The sequence below is a fragment of the Scyliorhinus canicula genome, chromosome 20, assembly GCF_902713615.1.
Source record: "Scyliorhinus canicula chromosome 20, sScyCan1.1, whole genome shotgun sequence".
Taxonomy (NCBI): domain Eukaryota; kingdom Metazoa; phylum Chordata; class Chondrichthyes; order Carcharhiniformes; family Scyliorhinidae; genus Scyliorhinus; species Scyliorhinus canicula.
In genome coordinates, this window is record NC_052165.1 from 55,522,441 (window position 1) to 55,547,490 (window position 25,050).

The 25,050-nt window shown below is 40.0% G+C and overlaps 1 protein-coding gene across 1 annotated transcript in view; it reads right to left on the reverse strand.

The window, feature by feature from the left end:
* The window catches only part of LOC119955257 (serine/threonine-protein kinase WNK1-like), a 220,866-nt gene that overhangs the window by 78,475 nt on the left and 117,341 nt on the right, over nucleotides 1-25,050 (reverse strand). Inside the window, 9 exon segments of the mRNA XM_038781307.1 lie at nucleotides 4,310-4,459; nucleotides 6,255-6,290; nucleotides 6,537-6,644; nucleotides 7,125-8,666; nucleotides 9,763-10,011; nucleotides 11,240-11,406; nucleotides 16,324-16,663; nucleotides 16,970-17,189; nucleotides 18,349-18,437. Of these exon segments, the coding sequence (XP_038637235.1) occupies nucleotides 4,310-4,459; nucleotides 6,255-6,290; nucleotides 6,537-6,644; nucleotides 7,125-8,666; nucleotides 9,763-10,011; nucleotides 11,240-11,406; nucleotides 16,324-16,663; nucleotides 16,970-17,189; nucleotides 18,349-18,437 (2,901 nt within the window).

The following is a 25,050-nucleotide window of genomic DNA, read 5'->3' on the forward strand; positions in this document are numbered from 1 at the left end:
TAATTACCTGCAAGTAATCGCATTCAAAGCATTGTCTTGCATCTTTGACTTTGTCTTGAGGAAGAAGCAGTGCTCCGAAAGCTAGTGATTTGAAATAAACCTGTCGGACTTTAACCTGATGTTGTAAGACTTCTTACTGTGCTCACCCCAGTCCAACGCCGGCATCTCCACATCATTTATAAATAGAGGTAGAGAGTACAAAAGCCAGGACTTTATGCTAAACCTATATGAAATACTAATTCAACCCCATAACAAAAGCAAATTACTGGAATCTGAAACCAAAAGAAAAAATGCTGAAAAATCTCAGCAGGTCTGGCAGCAGCTGGAAGGAGAGAAGCGAGCTAACATTTGAGTACAGATAACCCTTTGTCAAAGCCAAAAGGCATAGAAAATGGGAGATATTTATACTGTCGGGTGAGGGAATGAATGATGAGTCATAGCCACAGAAACCAAGGGAAAAGAGTCCCCAGAGAGAATAAAAGCTGTGAAACGCCAAACAGCAGAGAAACTAAGATCAGAGGATAAGCTGTGACAGAAGTCACACGGGGGAGATGAGGACATGGGTGGGAGAGAGGTAAAATGAGAAAGAGGGGAAGCAAAAGGGAATAAGGTAAGGAAAGAGGGGATAAGATAGGGGAGAGGAAAAAAGACAGCTCGCAGCAGAATAAAAGGGACACGTCCAGACCTGGTGAGTCAAATGGTATCATTCAGAATTAAACTTGTTCGGGAATGCATAAGGTTGAGATCCATCGTCATTCGGAGCAACCTTGTTTGACAAGCAATTATCCCATTATAGAGTCTGATGATCCATTTGTCTATCAATAGAAGACTAGTTGCATGTGAATGGAATAGCTCTGGTCTTTTGTGTAAACAGGAATGGGCGATCAAGCAGGTATTGCAGTTGAGTTCCAGACTGGGCATCAAAAAAGAATGATGTGGAGATGCTGGCGTTGGACTGGGGTGAGCACAGTAAGAAGTCTTACAACACCAGGTTAAGTCCAACATGTTTGTTTCAAACACCAGCTTTCGGAGCACTGCTCCTTCCACAGGTGAAATCAAAAAAGACCTTTGTTTGGAGGGTAAGATGGAGCTTAGAGAGAATCGAATTTGGACAGAGAGAAGGTTGCAAGCAACCATGAAACAGGTCATGAAATCTGCTCCAGAGAGAAGGATGTAAGCAGCCATGGAACAGGTCATGAAAACTGCCAAAGAGAAAAAGAATTCTGAAAGAGATGTCCTAACAGAAGATTACTTCCTCAATGCAAGTGTTGCCTTTTCCAGAGTAAGTGGAATGAGAGCTGTATTTTCATGCAAAGTGTTGTTTTAGTGGGAACTAGTGTTTGGGTTAAGAAACTGCATGTAATCTGTTTGTGTTAGAACAGCGAAGTAAAGGTTTAAATACTGTTTTATTTTCTTTTAACAAAGTTTTGTTTTCAAATAACCACGCCCGATTTGTTATATTATCACACCTGGAATAAATCGATCTTTCTTCCCAGTCTTAAAACTTTGTTTAGGGCTGACCAGGCACCCATAACACTTCCCAAGAATAAGTCTAGTCAACCTTCACTGCACTCCCTCTCTGGCAGGTATATATTTTCTTAGGGAAGGTAAAACTACACATAATACTCCAGGTGGGGTCTCACCAAGGCCCAGTGGAGCTGCAGTAAGACATCCTTGCTCCTGTACTGAAATCCTCTTGCAATGAAGGCTATTATACCATTTGGTAACTGCTTGCTGCACCTGCATACCTGCTCTCAATGACTAGTGTACAAGCACACACCCTTTGTACAACATTCCCAATGTAACACCATTTGGGGCAACACGGTAGCATGGTGGTTAGCATAAATGCTTCACAGCTCCAGGGTCCCAGGTTCGATTCCCGGCTGGGTCACTGTCTGTGCGGAGTCTGCACGTCCTCCCCGTGTGTGCGTGGGTTTCCTCCGGGTGCTCCGGTTTCCTCCCACAGTCCAAAGATGTGCGGGTTAGGTGGATTGGCCATGCTAAATTGCCCGTAGTGTCCTAAAAAGTAAGGTTAAGGGGGGGGGGGGGTTGTTGGGTTACGGGTATAGGGTGGATACATGGGTTTGAGTAGGGCGATCATGGCTCGGCACAACATCGAGGGCCGAAGGGCCTGTTCTGTGCTGTACTGTTCTATGTTCTAGTAAATAATACTCTGCAATTCTGTTTTTCCTTCCAAAGTATCTAACTTCACACTAATGAGAGCCTTCTCCCGCGGATGGAGGTGGCTAGCACAAGGGGACATAGCCTTAAATTGAGGGGTAATAGATATAGGACAGAGGTCAGAGGTAGGTTTTTTACGCAAAGAGTGGTGAGGCCGTGGAATGCCCTACCTGTAACAGTAGTGCACTCGCCAACATTGAGGGCATTTAAAAGTTTATTGGATAAGCATATGGATGATAATGGCATAGTGTAAGTTAGATGGCCTTTAGTTTTTGACTTCCCGTGTCGGTGCAACATCGTGGGCTGAAGGGCCTGTACTACGCTGTATCGTTCTATGTTCTATGTTCTAATCCACATCATATTGCATCTGGCATGTATTTGCCCACTCAATCAAATTGTCTATATCACATTGAAGCCTATTTACTTTCTCCTCACCACTCTCAATTCCACCTAGTTTTGGGTTGTCATTAAACTTGGAAATATTACATTTGATTCCCTCATCTAAATCATTAACGTATATATTGTGATTTGCTGGAGCCGAAGCACTGATCCCTGTGGTACCCCACTAGTCACCACCTTCCACTCCAAAAAAATACCCATTTATTCCTAAACTGCTTCCTGCCTACTAACTAATTTGCAATCCATGCTAGTATATTACCCCCAAATCTCATGCTCTTCAATTTTGCACACTAACTTCCTTTGTGGGACTTTATCAAAAGCTTTTCAAAAATCCAAAATAGGCCACATCCACTAGTTCTCCCCTATTGTTTCTAATAGTTCAGTCAGAAAACTTCAGTAAACTGGTCAAACGTGATTTCTCTTTCATAAATCCACAGTGACCTTGTCCAATTCCATTGATATTTTTGAAGTGTGGTAAGGGCCCTTCCTGTTGATTCCCTCGTTTCCCATTTCTTTTATTTTGACATCATCATTTTTGATCTATGGATGTTTAACCTTAAGTCGAGTAGAGGAAATGAGGAATGGAATAGTTATAAAATAGTACACTGTAGTAACTTTCGAACAGCAGAAATCAAACTTTGGTATGAGATCGAAGGACTCTGTTCAATTGGTTGGCTGGTGGCCAATGAATTAGCCGAAAGGCCCGACTCTGCCCGGCAACAGGCAGCAATTGGATCCTACCCAAGTGGGATGGTTTTCAGAGAACCAAGGAAAGGACAATCAGGTACTGGATGCTCAGAGAAGAATCTGCGAGTCTTTCTCCTGCTCCAGAAAAGCAGTACAGCTGCTATATTTCTGAACCGACAGAGAACGTGGATGAATCTACAATAAAAACCATTACAGACTGAAAGCAGAAACCGCAAGCTGAAAGCTTAAATTGAAAGAAGGTGTGCTAGAATAGAAGCCAACCATCAAAAACAAGACTCTTATCCTTTTAACTTCCATCATTATTTTTACAACCTTCTTTTCCCCTCTATTTTTTGTCTTTTTAAGTATGCGTGTTTACAGGGTGTATTTGCGGGTGGATTGTGGGGGTAAGGAACTAGGTGATAGTTAACCACTTGTATTTGCTGCATATTTAATTAGAGTTACTGTCATTAATAAAATTAACTATATTTACATTTACAAATCTGGTGACTAGTTATTGGGCAGCCAAGGGCTAAAGACTTTTGAGTGTTTTTCCAAGAATTATTTGTTTATTTCAATTGTTCAGCGACTCCAGGTTGAGTGGGGCTGGAATTGACTGTGCACTAACCCAGGGAATCATAACAGCATCCAGTTATCACATCCTTCATAATAAAAAACTAGCATTTCCTACTAATAATGTTAAGTTAACCGGTCTGCAATTCCCAGTTTTCTCCCTCTCTCCTTTTGTAACTAGTGGGGTTACAATCTGCTGGGACTGTTTTAGAATCTAGAGAATTTTATAAGAAAAACCATGTTTCTTTCAGTGTCAGTGTGTGATACATTGAAACAAACAAAACTGGACAGATTTTCTGTAGTTAATGACAGTTCAATTAAAATTTCTCACTTTAAAATGAATAGTTTTCATGACTCCGATGAATGCTCTATTCTAACAAACTAATTAGTGCAATAAATAATGAAACACAGTATAGCTTAATCTGGTCAAACAGCAAAGAAAGCACACTTCAGTAATTCAGTGTTGTACCTGTATTGAAGTTGAACCCTGCTGGGGAGTATGCATTTGGTTCTGGCTTATAGACAGCCCCTGGGGTTGAGGAACTACTTGGCCTGGAACTGAGCCAGTAGGTACTATCTGTGGAAATGAATACTGCACAGGCTGTTGCTGCTGTACTGTCTGGGGAAAGAAAGAAAAATGTTGTACTATTATATCTGCAAGGATACCTGCTCTGTGATTCAGTGCACCCTAGTCAGAATGAAAATTCACTGAAATAGAATTACATATTTTTTTTAATTTCGAGTACCTAATCATTTTTTTTCCAATTAAGGGGCAATTTAGTGTGGCCAATCCACCTATCCTGCACATCTTTGTGTGGTGGGGTGAGACCCATGCAAACACGGGGAGAATGTGTAAACTCTACACGGATCGAGCCTGCAACCACGCCGTACCATCGTGCTGCCCTGAAATAGAATTATATTTAACTGAACTTGGAAAAATGGTCAAAATATATCTTTTTTCTGACTTTTTTTTTAGATGCATACAACTTCTCAAACGCCTTCTTCTACCATAGCACAGCACACACCCAGTTTTTACAACAAAATTACTGAGATGCCAACGGCCAACTGGACTGCCTATTGCACTTACCAGCATCCTTTCAATGAAGCATTGGTGTGCAGTCAGGCAACCTTCCCTTTATCAAATAAAAATGCATTCCTTGGTAAAATCTAAAGATGTTTCATCTTTGAAGTCAATCCGTGGTCTTAGCCGAGTCACCCGGACAGCATATAAAATTACATATAGCGAGTTATGGTTGTGATCAAGTCCTCCAGTCCCTCCCACACAGCACAAGATCCTCGGTACTCTGGCAGTATTATTAGGCCAGATTTTCAGTCAGCAGCAAAGGGTGCTCACCACGGACCTCAAAAGCAAGCGTTCCTGAGAGGTTTTGTGATCTCCCTGATAAGACTTCTATTTGTTTGGGATACAATTGATTATAACGTTCTTCAATTGGGATTCCCAACATCCAGATGCATTGATGTTGTCAAGCTATCCGGGCAGCCAATCGCATTTTTAAAATTCTCAGTCAGCTAACCAGTAAACAAAAAAGCAATTAACTTCTTAAAAATTTACAGTAAGTGAAATAAAGATTGGGAGAGGCACATGGGATCAAGTTTAAAGCTGATTTATCTTTAACTTTAAAGAAAAACTTTTAAAAATCTAGCAATGAAGCTTGGTGGAGATATATAGCAAAATTTCACAAACAGGGACAGATCATTGTTCAGCAGTAGTTATTTCTTGAATCAAGGTTAAAAACAAGGTTACAATCAGTAACTGAACAAGCTTTAGTTTTTTTTTTAATAAACAGGCTTTCTAACAGTGACATAACTGAAAAGTTCTCACCAGATCAACTGGTTTCACTGATGTTGGGGTGGATGGTGTGGAGGGTAGAGGCACAGAGCAGCTTATGACAAGCAGTGAATGGCACAGACTGCAATTTGGCATTTCATCGCTAAAGTCCGCTTCTGCTAAATCCTGAAGTGACTGTCAAGACTGCTGACAATTCAGTATAAGTGCTGACAGTACATGGTCAGAAGGCCCACAAATTCAAGGTCATTGCTCCAGCTTTGGAAAGCAGAAGCCAATTAAATGGAACTTCAATCAAGTTGCATGAGGTTATGAGGAAATTTCACACAGTGTACTTCCCTAGTAAATGTCCAGAAATTAATACCAATTGGTCCAGATAAAGAAAGCCCTCTTAACATTCAGACAAGCTAGAATCTGAACCTACTTATAGTCTTAGCACAATAAACACAAAATTTATCAAAACCAAGGAACAGGTTTATTCCTGACAAAAAGTAAAGAATTCAAACTTAAAGCATGGACTCTGCTGCATAGCACAAACTCAAGTGTGACAATTGTGCATACTCAAGGGGGACGGGGGGAATGATTAAAGAAGAATGAAATTCTCTACCTGTGGAAGATACGTTGGGGTGTAGTAACTGCCAAACTACAAGAAACAAACATAACAAAGTATGAGATACAATACCAGCTGAAAGACAGACCTATCAATCTAACTACAAAAGTGAAAAGTCAAATTCTCATGTGGGACTCCTTGAATTTCCCAGTTCGTTCTCAGCTATGAAAATGAAACAGGATTTTATTTTGGCCAACCACACAAGCAACTTGCCGGTCTACCACCAGATTTTTTTGAATAGTTGTATAGGTGCTACTCCTTGTAGCACCTGATTATTACCTTGTTTGTCTGCTGTATGGATCCTGGTGGGTGTTGTGGGGGTGGCTGTTGAGATGTCACAGTCAGAGGAAGACTGGTAGAAGGCGGCTGACTCTGCATTTGGACCTGCTTGATATTTAGACATGACAAGAGTTAATTCATGGCACAATATTATGTGGCCATTGCAAGGGAAGATAAAGACTCCCAAAATAATCAGGCATTTTAAGTTGATTATATACATTCAGATCAGCTGTATCCGACACAAATTCAGTGATTAAGTCAGTTAGGTTTAAATACATTTTATAATATTTTTAAATGGGAGCTATTATTTCTGAATACAGTAGGATATCCTCCTCACTGATTAAGCTCATTGATTAAACTCAAAAAGTATAAGTAATTTTTAGAAAATTTCAACATTTAATTGTATTGACTAATTTATTTAAAACATTACAGAACCTTTTACAAAATGACTGATTTATGCAAGTCATGGAGCAATAGAAACTACTCCTAATTTGCAGGCTGCTATGCATTTTTTCCAGTAAACAGATTTGCCTAGTAAAACACTAAACAGACTTCAGCAAAAGGCATGAACACCTGAAACTCAAGTACCAAAGGTAGACTGTGCCCATCTGCAGAACTGTGATCCACTGGCAAGTTCTGCAGGGATGAAACAGGATGGGGCCAGGATCCTTCCATGACTTGGAGATACAAACCAGTTGTCCCTGAAGTTGCCGGAAAGGGCTCAGTGTTGGTCAGCATTAACATGGGTGGTTGTGCAACTAGTGAAACAGGCACACCTTGCAATGTTTCATAATGCATGCCACGCTTCGGCAAAACCTGTTGTTGCTCACAATACAATGATAAACCGGAGTATGGTGCCAGGAAACCCAAAGGTGGTGGTGACTGGAAATCTCTGGTTTCCGAAGAAGTTGACTGACCAGAGTCACTTGAACATTGTGGACTAAGATTCTGAGGACGTTCTTCTGACATTGGTTGTCCGCTTCGCAGGATGTCAACTGGCAGTACCACAGTATCAGAACTAAAATAAACCACCTGTTCTTCGGTCACCGGCTGAAGCCTGCTGTACATTCCAGTCCCTTGATTGTCCTCCAAGCTTAGATCCATTGAAGCCCGCCGATTTCTGTAAATTCTGTGAGTTAATGGTGGAACAGGAATGTGGATGCCATTACTTTCCACTTGTGCTGGGGGAACTTGAAAATCAAAGATTGATCCAGTTCTGCCCTCATTTACCTGGGCAAGAATAGGTGGTGCAGAATGAGGGACAGTCAAATGCTGAACAGTCAGCATTGTATTAACACTTCCAACATGATTTCTTGCAAAAACACTCGTGAGTGCATGTTCACTTTGAGAATCTTTATCTTCCTTTACAGGTAGAAAAACTTTACTGGTCAGTGGTAATACTGCCTGTGGCTCTCCAACATTCCAATGTTGTCCCTGTTTCTGAATCACGTCTTGTGACAGCTGAAGGTGAGAAGCCAAGTTCGAAACTGGAGCTGGTATTGTATGCGAAGAGACCTGCACCATTTGAGGCATTTGACCCATCACATTTTGTACTGGACAGGGCAAAAAGTTTTGACTACTCAGGGACTCCTCACAACTCAAGGGCTGGGAATAAATCTGTTGCTGCTGCGAAGGAAGTGTACAAGATGGAAGGCTGTTGTAAATTACAGACTCGTATGGATCCTGCGAAGTTTGTTGCAACTGCACACAGCACGGATACATTGCTGGATGACACAAAAGTGGAATTGGAATTTCCTCAAACTGACCCGATCTTGCCTTGTTTTCAACCAAGGCATGGGTTTGTTCTGGTTGCACCTGGCCTTCAATGTAGACTGGTCCATTGGCAGATCTATGAGTAACCAAGCACTTAATGGTTGAGTTTTCAGCATTCCGATTTGCAAAATCACCAGCAGAAATAACATTCTGGCCTATGGTCCTCAGTATCGGCTGAAAATGGTGAGTATGGGCTTCCAGGATGGAAGTACTTTTGCGGCGTTGAGAATTATCAACTTTCAGAGAAAAACTTGGTGGTGGAGAAAAAGAAAATGGTCGTTCAGGAATAGATGGATATGAAACAGTCTCTGGTAGTGATGGAACTCCCTCACAAGGATGCACTAGAGATGGGGACTGCTTTAACATGAAGACAAAAATCTCAAATCAGAGTCGAGAAAATTAAAAATTCATCAGAAAATGAACTTTTGCTTGAATTTTACTAAGAATTACATTACAAAACAATAATAGCAAAAGTATCAAACAAACACAGAAGACATTTAAAAGAACTGAATGAATGCATTAAACACATCTGTGGGCACAGGTTTTACATTAAGGTGCAGCATTGAAATTCTATCTGCACGTGGAAGAGATTTATTTCTTGCTACTTTGCATCGAAAATCATTGGCAAAAGCAATTAATGATCTCATCCTGTTAAGTGATGCCTTACACAAAAAAAGACAGCCGATTGAACTTTTTCACCTGACTGCAGAATGAAAAGACCCATTTCTCTCCACTTAATTATGTTCTTTTTTCAATGTCTGATAGTACCAATAGGACTAAAGAAAAAGGAATTCAAATTTGTTACTATCAGATAGGCATATTTTGCGACCAAACTTTTTACATTGCCAGCTGAATCATCCACATTTGAGCCAAAAACAGTAACTGCACTTATGGATTAGGCCAAAACTCTTTTTCAAATTATCCAACACAATTCAAAGAAATAATTTCTGACACCATAATCGACATCAGCATTATTTTTAGCGGTAAACTAGTTGACTACAAAAGTTTTGAAAATGAAAATGAATATGTCGCTCCAGAAGGAAATATTTCCAACTCACAATTATGTGATTCTCTAAATATTATGATGACTGTGCTCAGTATCACAGATTTACTGGTAGTGTGGATTACAAGTAAATAGATAATTCCTGAAGGAAGCAGATTTGCTCCACGTAGTTCGTATTAATATGATGGTTAAAAAACAAGATTAGATTTTCTCCTGTTTTAAACGCTGCCAAAATGGTTGCACGATTTAATCAAATAAATAGAATCATGAATAAATGTGCATTTCAATTTCATCAAAACTTGCCAACAGGTCCCGCTTCCTAAAAGCAGAATCGATAGCTGAAACTCAAAAGTGAACCTGAACTAAATCTCATCTTAATTGTAAAACTTAGTGCCCAGAATAGTTTGTATTTAATGACAACTTATCCTCAATGAGTCACAGACAACATACAGGGTTGAAATTAATACACGGGAGGCTGGAGCGGCGCAGTTTGCATGGAGGAGCTGAGTGCATAGGAAGGACACTTTCCAGTGCTTTTGACAGTTTTTCAGCAAAAGTTTCTTCAGGGATTTTCCGAACATGTGGGGAGAGAAATGCAGAGAGAACTGGTGGCGGAGTGGAGGATAGTCTAGGAATGTAGGATGAATCAGGGATGGTGCAAAGGTGGGGAACACAGAAAGACATGCTACGACCTCGAAGCTAAAAGAAAATGAAGGAAAAAATAAAGAAAATAAATAAATAACACTTATCAACTGACCCACAGTAAACTGGATGTCAACATGTACACACAAGACGAACTCAGCTGTTTGTGGCAGCATTCATCATGGCATTCTATAAATGAGGATGCTGGATGGAAATGAAATGGGTTGTGTTGCACTATCACATGATGATACAAATTCTTTTCAACTTCCAAGAAATGAAAAATGAGTTGACTCGAACTTGAAGCCTATGTATTTGCAAGAAATTTAGCTGCGTAAGATATATGGAGGCAGCTATTACTGATACTGTATTCAAATTAGCTGGTTAGAATTAGCACTATGCAAGTCTCAACCAACATTGATCCTACAGATTATTAAGTTTACTACTGGTCAGTATTAGATCATATCCAAGAGTGCTCAAAAAGAGAAAAGAAATCCAACATACACTTCTTGGTTAGAAGAATAAAGTACTGCAAGCAGCCTGCAAACTCCGTATCGCTACCAATAAAGGTACATCAAAATTAAAAATGCAAGGCTTACTGGGTAGATTACAATTTGCATGAGGATGGATGAAAGGTTTATGCATATGAGCAGGATTGATATCAATAAAATGTCACGTGCTTCAGTTAAGAATGCATTAAAACAAACCTACATGCCAGAAGGATGTCAAGATTTTCAGCAATAAAGCTCTACACCATCAGGTCTACAAGCACCTTATATGTCTTTCAATATCATTATTGTTGTGGCATGGTGTTTTGACCAATTCACTGCAACATTACGCTAAGGTTCTGAACAAATACAGGGCATCACGGATATATTTTACCCATGGACATTACCATTGGTGCCTTTGGTGTTGGCGTGCAAGCTTCAACCTCAAAAATATAATGCAGCAAATATCAGAGGGGTAAATAAACTCTACTTATGTGAAAAATAGTTTCAGGTCAGACAAATTCAAGAAAAATACTCAACAGTACCTTTGCAGCGTGTAAGTTGATGATGGTAACCATTTAAAGTAATTTCTAAGTTAACATAATTACTTTTAAATTAGTTACATTGTAAAATGACATACAAATGAAAATAGCAAGTTACAGAGGGAATGACAAAAAGTATTTAGAAACAACCACAGCTCTTCAAACGTATGCTATAGATCACTTTAAAACTTTAAAAATCATAAAACGCTTCTTGAGTTAGCTTCATGGATTTACAAATACTGTTTACAACGTACTTACCCCTGTAGGCTGCTGATGGCCACCAAGCTGTTGTGACGTCGGCTGGGCAGGAGGTGCCTGGTTTGCTGAAATATGCTGTTCTGGAGCAGAACCATAGGAAACAGTTTGACTGCCATAAGAATCTGAAAATCCAGATGAACTCTGGCCACTATCAAATGTGCCATCAGCTAAACAGAAAGAAAAACTAGTTTTGTATCAAAATGTAACACTAAAAATGTTAAATTACATAAAAAATACACAATTTTAATCAAATGGTGTTTTTCTTTTTTTAAGCATTGCTAACTGATGAAACCCACAATAAATTTGGGTTAGACCACAGTTTTGGATTTAAACTTCTGATTTGAGATCATGACATCAAGGCAACAACAAAATTCACCAAAAAACAAATCACTGAAATATCATATTCATCAACAAGCATCGATCTTCAGTTTTAATATTAGCATCCCTTTCAATACATAGATTCAACTCAGGCTGAAACGCCAAACACCCATTCTGTTCAACTTGCCAACAACACTGGACCTCAATTGTACTTGGAAATCCATTTTTTATTTATCACATTACTTCTCGAGTTTTGAACTGAAAACACTGGAATAATGTTGAGGAAAATTCTTGCAGAACTATATACTTCACAGGTTTCAAACTTGCAAGATGTAAAAAAAAAAAATTTACCCATAGAAGATAATTTAATAAAGCCACAAGGGCTCTAGTGTTTCTAACTTGATGATCTTATTACATCTATGCCTGAACACTCATTCAACTTTTTTTGGGGGGGAAGGTTAGATAATTATGGTTGTAAATTACCAATCATACCAAAACACCTAATGTTACATTATTGTTTGTGGGGTCATGTTGAAAATTTAACCTTCTCACACAAGATAGATTTACTGTCATCTATAGGTGAAAAAGAAATATTGTGGATCTTTCCAACTGAAAAATTTTAGACCAAAAAGATGATCAGTGTTAAGCAAAAGTTTTATACATGGAAGTTGTACTTTTTGTCCCTAAATTGATGTTGTGCCGATCTTTTCCCCTGCAAAATACAGTGGAACATTGTAGAAACCCAAATTACCTTGTTGTCAAGTGAAAAAGCATAGTATGGCAAATGTGTTATTTTATTTAAGTACAGACAGGACTTTGCATAACAAAGATGCACGGGTGCATAGTGGTTAGCACAGTTACTTCACAGCTCCAGGGTCCGAGGTTCGATTACTGGCTTAGGATAAAGTGGAGGTGTGGGCCGAGGCAGGGTGCTCTTTCCAAGGGCCAGTGCAGACTCGATGGGCTGAATGGCTTCCTTCTGCACTGTAAATTTTATGAAAGATGTAAATTCTTTTTTCTTTCTATAAATTTAAGAATACCCAATTTGTTTTTTCCAATTAAGGGGCAATTTAGTGTGATCAATCGACCTACCCTGCACATCTTTTGGTTATGGGAGCGAAACCCATGCAAACACGGGGAGAATATGCAAACTCCACACGGACAGTGACCCAGAGCCGGGGTCGAACCTGGGACCTCGACGCCATGAGGCGTCAGTGCTAACCACTGCGCCGCTAAGCTGCCCTGAAAGATTTAACTTCTTACACAAAGAAAAAAAAAGTGAGGCAAGAAATAGAATCATAGAATTTACAATGCAGGAGGCCATTTGGCCCATTGAGTCGGCACCAGCCCTTTGAAAGAGCACCCTCCACTCTACCCCCATAACCCAGTAACCTGACCTAAATCTTTTTTTTGAACACTAAGGGACAATTTAGCCTGGCCAATCCACCTAACCTGTACATATTTGGGCTTCACAAATACCTACAAACATTGATAAACACACCTTGCTTTGGCAGCCAAATGGAAGCTTGTAAAACCAGAGGAAACTATGACAACAAATCTAATTGCACCATTAACTGCAATGTACATTTCCTTCAAAGTATTTATTTTCCATGCCACTGCCCGAAAGACAACATGCCAGGATGCTCAGGCTGTGTATGCGAAGCTGTACCTGTCAAGATGTGAATCATAACTACAGACCCTGGCAACCCCATATGACAAGTCATTAAAAACTGTCTTCACAGAATTCAGGTGGGAGTACCAGATACAGAGCTGTGCTATATGCTGAAAGTATACCTGCAACTAACATTCAGCATGGAATTGGCACAGCCAGTGACAGCGATGTCCACCAACAGCACAGATCTTGGGTCCACATTTTGCCAGATATGCTATGATGCAAACCTAGTGGGTTGAACTGAATGACACAGGGGCCAATGCTTTTCCTAATCATCTTATTTATGCAACACCTCCATTTAAGGAGCCAAACAGTTGCTGCATGGTTTCCTCTATCACTTTCCAGCAGATACATACCTACAACTTGGACTTCCTGCTTTTAACATTTGCCTCAATTTCTTAATTCCCTCCTGGGATCTTAGAAATCAGTACTGTTATATTTTGATTGGGGGTGTGAAGTGGAATAAATAGAGGAATAGTGATATCATGTATACAAAGTGCATATGTTGGATTAAGCTTCCTGTAACTCAAGCAGTGAAGAGATCCTTCAGAAAATCTTTCCAAGAGGAAAATTCTCAACCTTTCTACAGAAGAGTGCAGGTGAGTTTCAATAAACTAAGTCGATGGAAATGTTTTCCCAAAAGCTTTTGTAATTTATACCCTGTATTATAATGACCAATTTTAATTGCCAACTAAATTTCCTGTACATGCAACTCTGCTTCCAAAAGGTACTGCCTACAAATGCCCAAGTTTGAACCAAAAGCTATGCTAATTGACAAAACCTGGAATACTGATTTCAACAGTGTACTTCATTTAATCCACATAAAACCGATTCAATTATTTCAGTCCAAAGTGCACCGGCATCATATAGGAAATGGAGTTGAAATTGCAAGGCTGTGTCTAAGTTAGAAATACAAGAGTCAAGTTGAAAAACGTTGACAGCACTCTCCTCTCGCTGATGTTCAGTGAGTGTATGATCCTGCATGGCCGAGCTGTTTTCACATGTTAGATTTAGGTGAGTTGCAAATGGAAAGGACACAAAACCCAATCCCAATCGATGCTGGGATCTTAGAAATCAGTACTGGAATATTTTGGTTGGGGATGTGGAAGTGGAATAAATAGAGAGAGTAGTGTAATTATGTACACAAAGTGCATATTTTAGATAAAGCTTCCTGTAGCTCAAGTAGTGAAGAGATGATAGAATCCGTGCAGTGCAGGAGGCCATTTGGCCCATTGAATCTGCACCGACCCTCTGAAGAGCACCCTATCCAGACTCCTGCCCTATCCTTGCAATCCAACTGAACCCACACATCGCTGGACACTAAGGGCAATTTAGCATGGCCAATCTACCTAAACTGCACATCTTTGGGCTGAGGGAGGAAACCGGAGCAGCCTGAGGAAACCCACACAGACACGGGGAGAAAGTGCAAACTCCATACGGTCACCCAAGGCCAGAATTGAACCAGGTCCCTGGCACTGTGAGGCAGCAGGGTTAACCACTGTACCACCCTCCTTCAGAAAATCTTTCTAATAGACAAATTCTTCATTTTTCTGTGGAAGTGCAGGTGAATAATTTGCCCAAAGTTTTTATGATTCAGTATTGGATGAAGACAGGAATTTTGATGGTTGTTAACTCAGATCCAGCGACAGATGCAAATGCATTAATGAAACACTTACCAACAAACTAAAGTGCATGACTCATTTTTAAAACTGTAGATTAAGAATTCAACTATCACGAAAAGCAGGATTTGAAAAGGATAAGCAACAGGAGGCAGAGTCGTTTAAAACATGTTTGTATAGGAAATGTTTGTGGACAACATTCTGAACTCATCAAGAGGAAAAGAACAGTTCATAACAAGAGTTTGGAACAGACTGGAAGAGAGGGCAAAAGGCAAGTGATGTCTTAATTATTTGCACCTCTATGATTACACGACTAAAAAAAAATTGGACAAAATTTACTTAACGTAATATCTTTTTCAATATCTCTACTTCCACCCACAAGCTAATTATCTCCTACTCTTTTACAGCTGGTGGAACAAGAAAATGAAGATCAGGATTTTGCTCCACTTGGGTAAGGAAACAAACTTTTTCACGGAACAGAATCTCATCTTTTTAATAAAGCTGCACAGTTCTCTGGACTCAACATCAGTTCAACGATTTCAGGTTGTAGCCTCTGCCCCAATGTCTTTTCCCTCTTTTATCTTTGGAGAAGACGACTGCTTTTCCGATTTGCAGATCCTCAAGATATATCTTTAGTTTTCTTTACTTTTTCCACTACCATCTATTTTGCTTTGCATTCCTTTTGTCATTCAAAACAAGCCTTTCAGCCCTCCAAGCCTGCGCTGACCATGCCGCCTGTCTAACCTAAAATGTTCTACATTTCCAGGGTCCGTATCCCTCTATTCCCATCCTATTAATATAGTTGTCAGGACACCCCTTAAATTTCCCTATCGTATCTGCTTCCACCACAATTTCCTGCAGAGATTTCCAGGCACCCACTACCCTCAATGCAAAAAAAAACTTCCCACGCACATCTCCTTTAAACTTTGCCCCTCGCACCTTAACCTATGTCCCCGAGTAACTGACTCTTCCACCCTTGGAAAAATCTTCTGACTATCCCTTCTGTCCATGCCCCTCATAATTCTGTAGACTTCTATCAAGTTGCCCCTCAACCTCCATCATTCCAGTGAGAACAAATAGAGCTTATCCAAACTCTCTTCATAGCGAACACCCTGCATATCAGGCAACATCCTGGTAAACCTCTTCAGTACCCTCTCCAAAACCTCCACATCCTTCTGGTAGTGTGGCGACCAGAATTGAACACTATGTTCCAAGTGTGGCCTAACTAAGGTTCTATGCAGCAGCAGCAAGACTTGCCAATTTTTATACTCAATAGTCCCGGGTGATGAAGGCAAGTATGCCGTATACCTTCTCTTTTGTTTTTTCATCCCCTCCCCTTAAAAACTGTTACATCTCTAGTTCTGACAAAGGATCATAAACCGGAAATGTTAACTTTCTTCATAGATGTTTCCAGAAACTGCAGAGTTTTTAATACAGCGGTCACATTTCTGCAAAGTTTAATAGAAAGAACATACATGTAACAGAGTTTCCAGCTGGCTGGTACTGCAATCGATGTTGATCTGCTTCAGGCTCTTCAGGCTCAACTTGAGTTGGTAGGGTTGCAGGAAGGGCAGAAGGAACTGCGGTGGTGGGCAGCTGGGAAAGATGCCCTCCTCCAGTTTGGGAGATACTGGCTCCTTGCTGAGTTTTCTGCTGCTGCAGTTGATCATGCTTCTTCTGCTGTTCCTCCAGTTTCTCTTGTTTTTCTCTAACCAATTGCCGTCGCTCTCTTTTCCGTTTGATCAGAGATACACGATCTTTAATAGCTTTTGCCATAGTTTTGTGATCACCTTCAGATACAAATCCAGATTCCACCTGCATCAAGCACAATAACGCACCAAGTCAAAAAATGTAAAATTACCACTTTTTCCATTCTGAGAAAAATTGAGATAAAAGTCCTTCAATATCAAATATAAATTAGTGTTTGGTATTTTTCTCAGTGCAAATTACTCACCTTGCACAGGAACGGTTTACAGGCAAATTATTTCACTGTCGGTGAGCAATGACAAGTAAATATTGCAGTTTCTGAAGTGACAATCTTTTGTGAGCTGCAGTCAGAAGTTTAGCTGGGACTCAAATACGAGCACAGAATTTAGGTTTATTATTAACACAATTACTTACCATTTCCTGAGCCACATCCTCCGGAACATCTCTTTCCAAGTCAAATGAGAATTCTATGGCTTCATTGTCCTTATACTTTCCTTTAAGTTTCTTAATGTCTTCAATTCGTAACCAAAGTTTAATCGCAAGCTTTTCTCCATCATCTTCTTCTGCCAACTCTACACGAACACCAGTGTCTTCTTGAAAAAAGGCATGGCTCAACAGGTCCTTAATTGCATACCTACAACCAAAATAGGAACAAACTTTTTATTGTACTCATTAAACCAACACGGATTGATATTGGGAAAAGGAAAGGTGTCTATTTCAAGCAGTCAGCAAATTCAAATCAGGTACAGCACAATCTGATTCAGAGTAAAACACCCTCCAGTCACAGACCACATCTCCAACCTTAGAGTAAGGAGCCTTTTCTGCACTAATTACACTTATTCCTAAATACCAATGATCTTGTGGTCTAATCAGTAACAAATAACGGACCATTTTGTACTCTGGTTCACTGTCTATCAGATTTAGGTTGTCCATTTTTCTATGGTGCATCCCCCTTAGAGCCAGCAGACAAAAAAGGTTTTCATTCATGTCAGGAGTGGGCAAAAATCCACAAACCGGAAGTCAAATAACTAACTTTTTAAAATTACCTTCACAACTATCTTATATAAATTCTTATCTGGAATTCCTATTCCCCATCCAAACTTTTCTTTGTTCAGATCCTAAAATTAAAGGTGGCAAACCACTACGTTCTCTCAGATAATTAGGGATGGGCAAATGTTGGCCCAGCCAGCGACATCCACATTCCATGAACAAATCCACTTTACGGCAATTTTTACATTATTTTCAGCACCAATCTGCTTCTCTGACAGACGACTGTCCTTCTTTCTCCCTACATCTCTCAAGGCAACTATAATGCCCTAATTAAAAGTTACTCTTAGATCTCTTTATTTACTTTTCCTGTTTTCCGTAACAATTTGGTTCAATTAACTTTTGATTTCACAACCCACCATGCCACCTTATTATGAAGGTGTTCCACAATTCCACAATTCAGTTTGGAACCTCCCAAGGGTCAGCATTAAGATTATTCCAGACAGTGAGTTGTCTCATTGCTAATGACAGTATTTACTGAGCTGCATACTATTCTGCTTGAATACAAATATCGCTGGTCGACTGGCAAACAAATTTCACAACATAAAACTAAAACTGAACTTTTTCTGAACCTAACTTTGTGACTTGTGAATTCCAGTGACTTTTGCCAGGCAAAACTTCACTGCTTCTGGAAAATAATTACTGACTCTTCAGGATGTTAATTTGTATGTAATTGCAAACAGTCAGATGTGCAATTCAACTTTCAAATCCCAGATTACTTCAACAGCAGCTTTCAAGATATTCACCGTTCATCTTTATTCTGGCGGATACATCCTTCGATTATTTCTTTCACTTCAGGGATCGCTACCTTGTCAAAGCTGGCTGGCTTCACCCCCTAAGGAACAAAAGGAAATAGAATATTTAACACAAAAGATGAAAGTCTGAAATAAAGATAGAAAATGTTTGAATGCACATCAGATCAAGTTAGCAATATCACATTGATAAATGTGAAGTTACCACTTTCGACAGAGAAACAGAATGGCAGAATATTATTTCAATGATGATAGATTGGGAAATGCTGATGCACAAAGGGACCTCAGTGTCCTGGTACACCATTCACTGAAAACAAGCTTGTAAGTACTGCAAGCAATTAGGAAGGTAAATGGTATGATGACCTTCATTGCAAAAGGACTTGAGAACGAGCACGGATGTCTTACTGTAGCTTGGTGAGACCATACCTGGAATCGTGTGCGCAGTTTTGGTCTTTTTAGCTAAGAAATTATGTATTTACTATGGAAGTAGTGCAGCGAGGGTTCACCAGGCTGATTCCTGGGGTGGCAAGATTGTCATAGGAGGAGAGATTGGGTCAACTGGGCCTGTATTTACTGGAATTCAGAAGAATGAGGGGTGAATCTAATTGAAATTCTGACAGGGCTGGATGCAAGAATGTTGTTTTTTTTGGTGGCGGTGGTTAGAACAAGGGGTAACAGTTTCAGGACATGGGGTTGGCCATTTAGGACTGAAAAGAAGAGAAACCTCTTCACTCAGTGATGAACCTGTGGAATTCTCTACCACAGAACTATGGACAGCATGTCCATAGTTTGGGCAGCACGGTAGCATTGTGGATAGCACAATCGCTTCACAGCTCCAGGGTCCCAGGTTCGATTCCGGCTTGTGTCACTGTCTGTGTGGAGTCTGCACATCCTCCCCGTGTGTGCGTGGGTTTCCTCCGGGTGCTCCGGTTTCCTCCCACAGTCCAAAGATGTGCAGGTTAGGTGGATTGGCCATGACAAATTGCCCTTAGTGTCCAAAATTGCCCTTAGTGTTGGGTGGGGTTACTGGGTTATGGGGATAGGGTGGAGGTGTTGACCTTGGGTAGGGTGCTCTTTCCAAGAGCCAGTGCAGACTCGATGGGCTGAATGGCCTCCTTCTGCACTGTAAAATTCTATGTCCCTGACTGTACTTAGGGTTGAAATAGATATATTTCTAGACTCTAAAAGGTGTCAAAGAGTATGGGGAAAGTGTGGGAGAGTCTGGTGCTGAGACCGAGGATCAGCCATGATCATAGTAAATAGTGAAGTAGGCACAAAGGGCCAAATGGTTGACTACCATTTTCTATGTTTGAATGCACAGATCAAGTTAGCATCTAAAACACAAATATAGATTAATATTTTCGATACAAACTTTCACTGCAACCCAATTTAACGCCAACTTAGCTTTCTTTTATCAATGTTGGCTTTACCAGATGTGCACTTGAGTTTTCCAAAAGAAAATGGCTCATGTCCTTCAATTAGATAATGACTACAAAGCTATTTCCTTATACAAAATATAAAATTACCATGCAAGAATAGCTGCCATTAATAATGATATTTGTTGTTTGAAGAATATTTGAAGCTCAATATTAAAAATTTAAACAATTAAAAATTGGACCAAAAGACTGCACCCGAGAGGAAACACGAGTGAACATTTGAAGATGCATGCCCACGTATCAGTACAATGTAGTGTAAATTACAAAAAATGCAGAATGCATTGAGAGACTGGACAATTTACAACATTGATAAATGTGAAACATTCTACTTGCAAAGGAATTGTATCAATCTTCTCTTTCTAATACAATTAATTAATTAATTTTGATAAAAATATTAATATACATTAAGGCACAGGATTTTGTTCCTTTGAATGAAATGCGGTTGCAAAAATGGTTTTACAATACTTTTTTGTATGACCCGGGGGATGGTAATATAGAGCCTCAATGAACAGGTGGTGGCATACTCAAGGCAGGAATTCAAAACCAGCGAAGACTCATGGTTGAGAGGCTCATTTATTGTTGGCTCACTTAAGGCTCCTTCCAAAGTACTTTCCACAGCACTTTCCAAACCCACGATTGCCACCGTCGAGAAGGACAAGGGCAGAGGATACACAGAAAAACCACCACCAAACCACACACCATATTGACTTGGAAATATATTGCCCATCTGGAGTAAAAATCCTGCAACTCCCTCCATAATAGCTCTGTGGGCATACTTACACCACATAGCCTGCAGCAGCTCAAGAAGGCAGTTCACCACCACCTATTCAAGGACAATAACATATGGGCAATAAATGCTGGCCTAGCGGTGACATCACATTCCATGAATGAATAGGGGGGGGGGGGGGGGGGGGAACAGAAAATCTGTTCCTATGCCTTGTGGTCTATGGTCTTATGGGAGGTGCAATATACAGTTACAGTGCACAAATGACTGTCAACCATAACTCTTACTCAGGTCATTAATATGGCAACCGCAACAGTTATAAGTTTCATGGTAGGGTTTGCTCTAACGGGTTTGGGCTTGAAGGTGTTTGAGAAGCAACTGAATCTTTCTATATTGCCAGACTGAAAAATGTTTATCAGCCATTGAAGCCCATCTGATCAATATTGGCTCTGGACTGGAATTCTCTTTTATAATCTCAATCTGCTGCTGTCTTTTCCTCATCACTCATTAATGTTGATCTGTAAATTTTTACTTAATTCCTTCTTAAATGCAATTCAAAGCAGGGGAGGGGTACACTGTCTGGTTTACTCCCCTCATGCCATGCTTAAAGATCAATGAACGTCCCAATCCTGGGGCCCAGTTCCCCAAATTCAGCTATACCACTTGATCCTCTGCAGTACTAGCTGGCCCCAAATCTCTAATTCCTCTACTCTACTGTGGCTTCCCACCCTGCAATTGACAACAAATCCCATGACCTCACTGCCTAATTTTATGATATGCTGGCTCCAGACCACCATCCAGTTCTAACATATTGACTAAAAGTTTAAATGAATTGCATACAAATAGAATAGCCGAAAGAGCAAAGAAACTGCAACAGCTGATCCTGCACTTATCAGATACTCTTACATATCTTTCCACCAGTAAATTGTCAGTAGGAGCACAAATTATTACAACCATTCCAGGGGATGTTTAGACAAATTCTAATTCCCTACTGAGTTCAGCTAACTGGGGATAGATATTGAATGTTTCATTTATAGATCTTGTTCCCAAATTGAAGACATCTGCAAATGTTACTATCAGTGGAAACCCATAGTCTATTTTTTTGTATGTACACCTACCAATTCACTGCTTAACTCTAAAAGTATGGTCATATTAATAGAGAAGGGTAATACTAATCAACTAAATTTCATAACTCAAAAATTCTCATGCTAATTAATTTCTAGGAATGCTTTGGGTTAAGAAGGGTAGAAGGATCGTGTAACCATAAGGACATTCTACTCCAAAAAACCAAACACGGCTGGAGTCTAGTCTTTGCCAAAAGAAAAGTTCTTAAAGGTCAATTATCTGATAATTAACATTGGCCCAGGACCTCCAATCTCCAGGGAACTTCCATACTCCAGGAAATGCAAGGACTGCAAGGACTGAAACCACTTAACCCCCCCACGCCTCTCCTTGACCACTTGATGCCTGACCGTAACGCCCCCTGACGCCAAACACCCCCAATCACCCACCTGCCCATCCACAGGAGCCCCTCACTGACTAGCCAACCTCACCACCTCCCGCTCCCATCCAATATATATTGACTTTGAAGGCAGATGAAAATTTTAATTTTCCTAGTTCAGGAACAAATTTTGAACAGAACGCACTTCTTATTTGGTGCTACAACAAGGTACAGGTGTACACTCCTCCAGAACACCAGCACGTACACCATAAAAACTGACTTTGTTGATTGTGAACAGAGAAGAACTTTTAGTGCATTTATAATAAACTGCGATCTGTGCCATGACAAAAGGTTTGCAGTTTCCAGCTCTGGAGCAAAATGCCCACACAATATGATGTAGAACATGGAATAATCATAAATTTACTTCCCATTTTAATATCATACAACATAATTATTTGATTCCATATTATTTAGGTTATATTTAAACATTTTGGGAAGCAAAGAATTAGAGTTGATTAGATCCAAGGTTTCACGACAGGAGTGAAAAGGGAAGGAACAAGCTTGATTTTCTCATCTTCTGTGACCTTAACAGAAGGTCCCCAAGCACTTCCAATCAAGTACTTTTTAAGTGTCATCAGTGTGTAATAGAGAACCGCATTTACAGCCCATCTGGGTTCTGAGTGCAGACCAGGAGACATTTTGTTGATCGTTGCCCACACACAAGATTGCCAGATTCCACTGATTTCCGTTTGCACAGCATTTTTCCTACCAGTGTGGCTCAAGCGATACACACAAAGCAGAGGCAAGTGAAGGTGCACATTGATTGCATGCAACACTGGCTGAGAGCCTTGTGCTCCCTCTGCATCCAAGGTGTAAATATTGATTTTGTTTTTACCATTTGAAGTTTATAGTTCTGTTTATATAAAAATAATTAAGCATTTTGTATAACTCATTATGAAATAGTCAGTGTATATTAAATGTATATAATCTTATTCACGGGGTCATAGTTAGTGAACATGCCTGATTTCAATCTTGTAGCCCACTGAGATAAAGTGGAGCCACTCAGGTAGTCCACTCACTAGCCTAGGTTACCCATCACTGATTTAGATTATCTGCTCAAGTTTCTGGAGGGAGAATTGCAATTTTATTCCACAACCTTCTGACCAAGGAGGTGACACAGTGCGAGAGACAGTGCATAAAAATGAACTACTCTATTTCGCCAACAGGAAGATAGATTTGAGAAGTTTATAAAGAGTCATAGAGTCACAACATCAAAGGAGACAAACTTTCTGTCCATCACGTCCATGTAGGGCAATCCAGCCAGTCCCATTTCCCACTCCATAGCCCTGCAAATTTATCTCCCTCGAGAACCAACCCAATTTCTTTTTGAAATTTTGATCACCTGCTTCCATCCCCCAGTGAGCTTCATGTCATTACCACCTGCTATGTAAACAAAGTTCTTCCTCAAGAGCTATGTTACCTAAACCTGTCATAATCTTGTATATAGTTATCAAATCTCCCTTCCTTTGCTCCAAAGAGAACCCCAGCTTCAGCAATCTAACTTTCTACATAAGATCCTGCATCCCTGAAACCATTTTAAATCTCTTCTGAACCCACACTGTATCCCAAAATATGGAGACATAAATTGGGCCCGATGTTGTGGCCTAACCAAACTATTATAAAGTTCAGCATGATTCCTTGCTTTTGTACTCCATACCTGTATTTTGGAAGCCCAAGATCCGATATGCTTTGCTAACTACTGTCCCATAATGTTCTGCCACCTTCAACGATCAATGCACATGAAACACAAATCTCTCTGTTCCTACAAACCCTGTCGTTAAGTTTCTATTGCCTCTACCTATCCCTTCAAAATGTATATGCATCTGGCAGAAAGGTGGATAAGATCACTTCGAAACCGTGACAAGGAAAAGGTTTTGTAGACAAGTGTGCATAACTGGAGAGTCTAATATGTTAACGAGGAATATAAATATAATTCTTAATGCTAAGAGTGGCCTTATGCCCTAAAACAGCAAGCTCCAGAATACAGTTTATAACAAAAACTGATTACTCCATGGCAGCAATTTACCACTTGTAGGGCGGGATCTTCCAGCTGTACACGCCAGTGGAATCTTCCAGCAGCATGGGGTGCATTCAATTGGAAATTCCATGGAGAGTGACAGGACTGGAATATCACACCGTCAGCCAATGGTGGTCCACCTCCCATGGCAAAGAAGCATCCCACGATTGGCCAAAAATATCACTATGATCTTGAATTAGATACACATATACGGTTCATTTCATTCAAGGCATCGAACTGGATTCCTGTTTTCCTAAGAGTAATGCTGCTCAGTTATAATAATAATCTTTGTTGTCACAAGTAGACTTACATTAACACTGCAATGAAGTTACTGTGAAAAGTTCCATCAGTTGCAGATTCTGATGGAAGGAAAAATGTGCAAGGGTTCAAAGAAATTGATCTTTTCCTATTTTGTTCTCATTCATCTTCAGAACAGCAAGATTGAGCAAATAATCGCTTCCAGCTGGGAAAAGGTAGCCTCAAAAGAAAGGGATCCCTTGAATTCAAATTGCTATTTCTCTCCCCAAATTTCAGCTCTATACACAAGTTAAAAATTACTTTGGTCGAAATAGTAACATTTCACAACTTAGCAAAAATCAGTTGGTTAAAATTTTAAAATGTTCAAACTTTTGACTGAAGGCCTATCAACCTCTGCTACATAAAAAATTGTTTCACCAAGTTCTTGCCGTACTCAAAAGAATTCTTGCATGACGCCAACAAAGTATTAATCACCCATTCCGACTTGTCCTCATGGTCTCAACTTTAAAATTCTCACCCCAGTTATCAAATCCCGACTGGCCTGATCCCTCCCTATCTCTGTCATCTCTTCCAGTATTAGAACCACCCCCAGACTCCAAAATATTTGTGCTCCTCCAATCTTGGACTCTTGAACATGTTAAATTTTAATCGCTCTTACATTGACAACTGTGGCATTCACTGCCACGGCCCTAATTGAAAAATCCCTCCCTTCATTTCTCTATTGCTCTTTTCTCCTTTCAGGTGCTCCTTAAAGCCTACC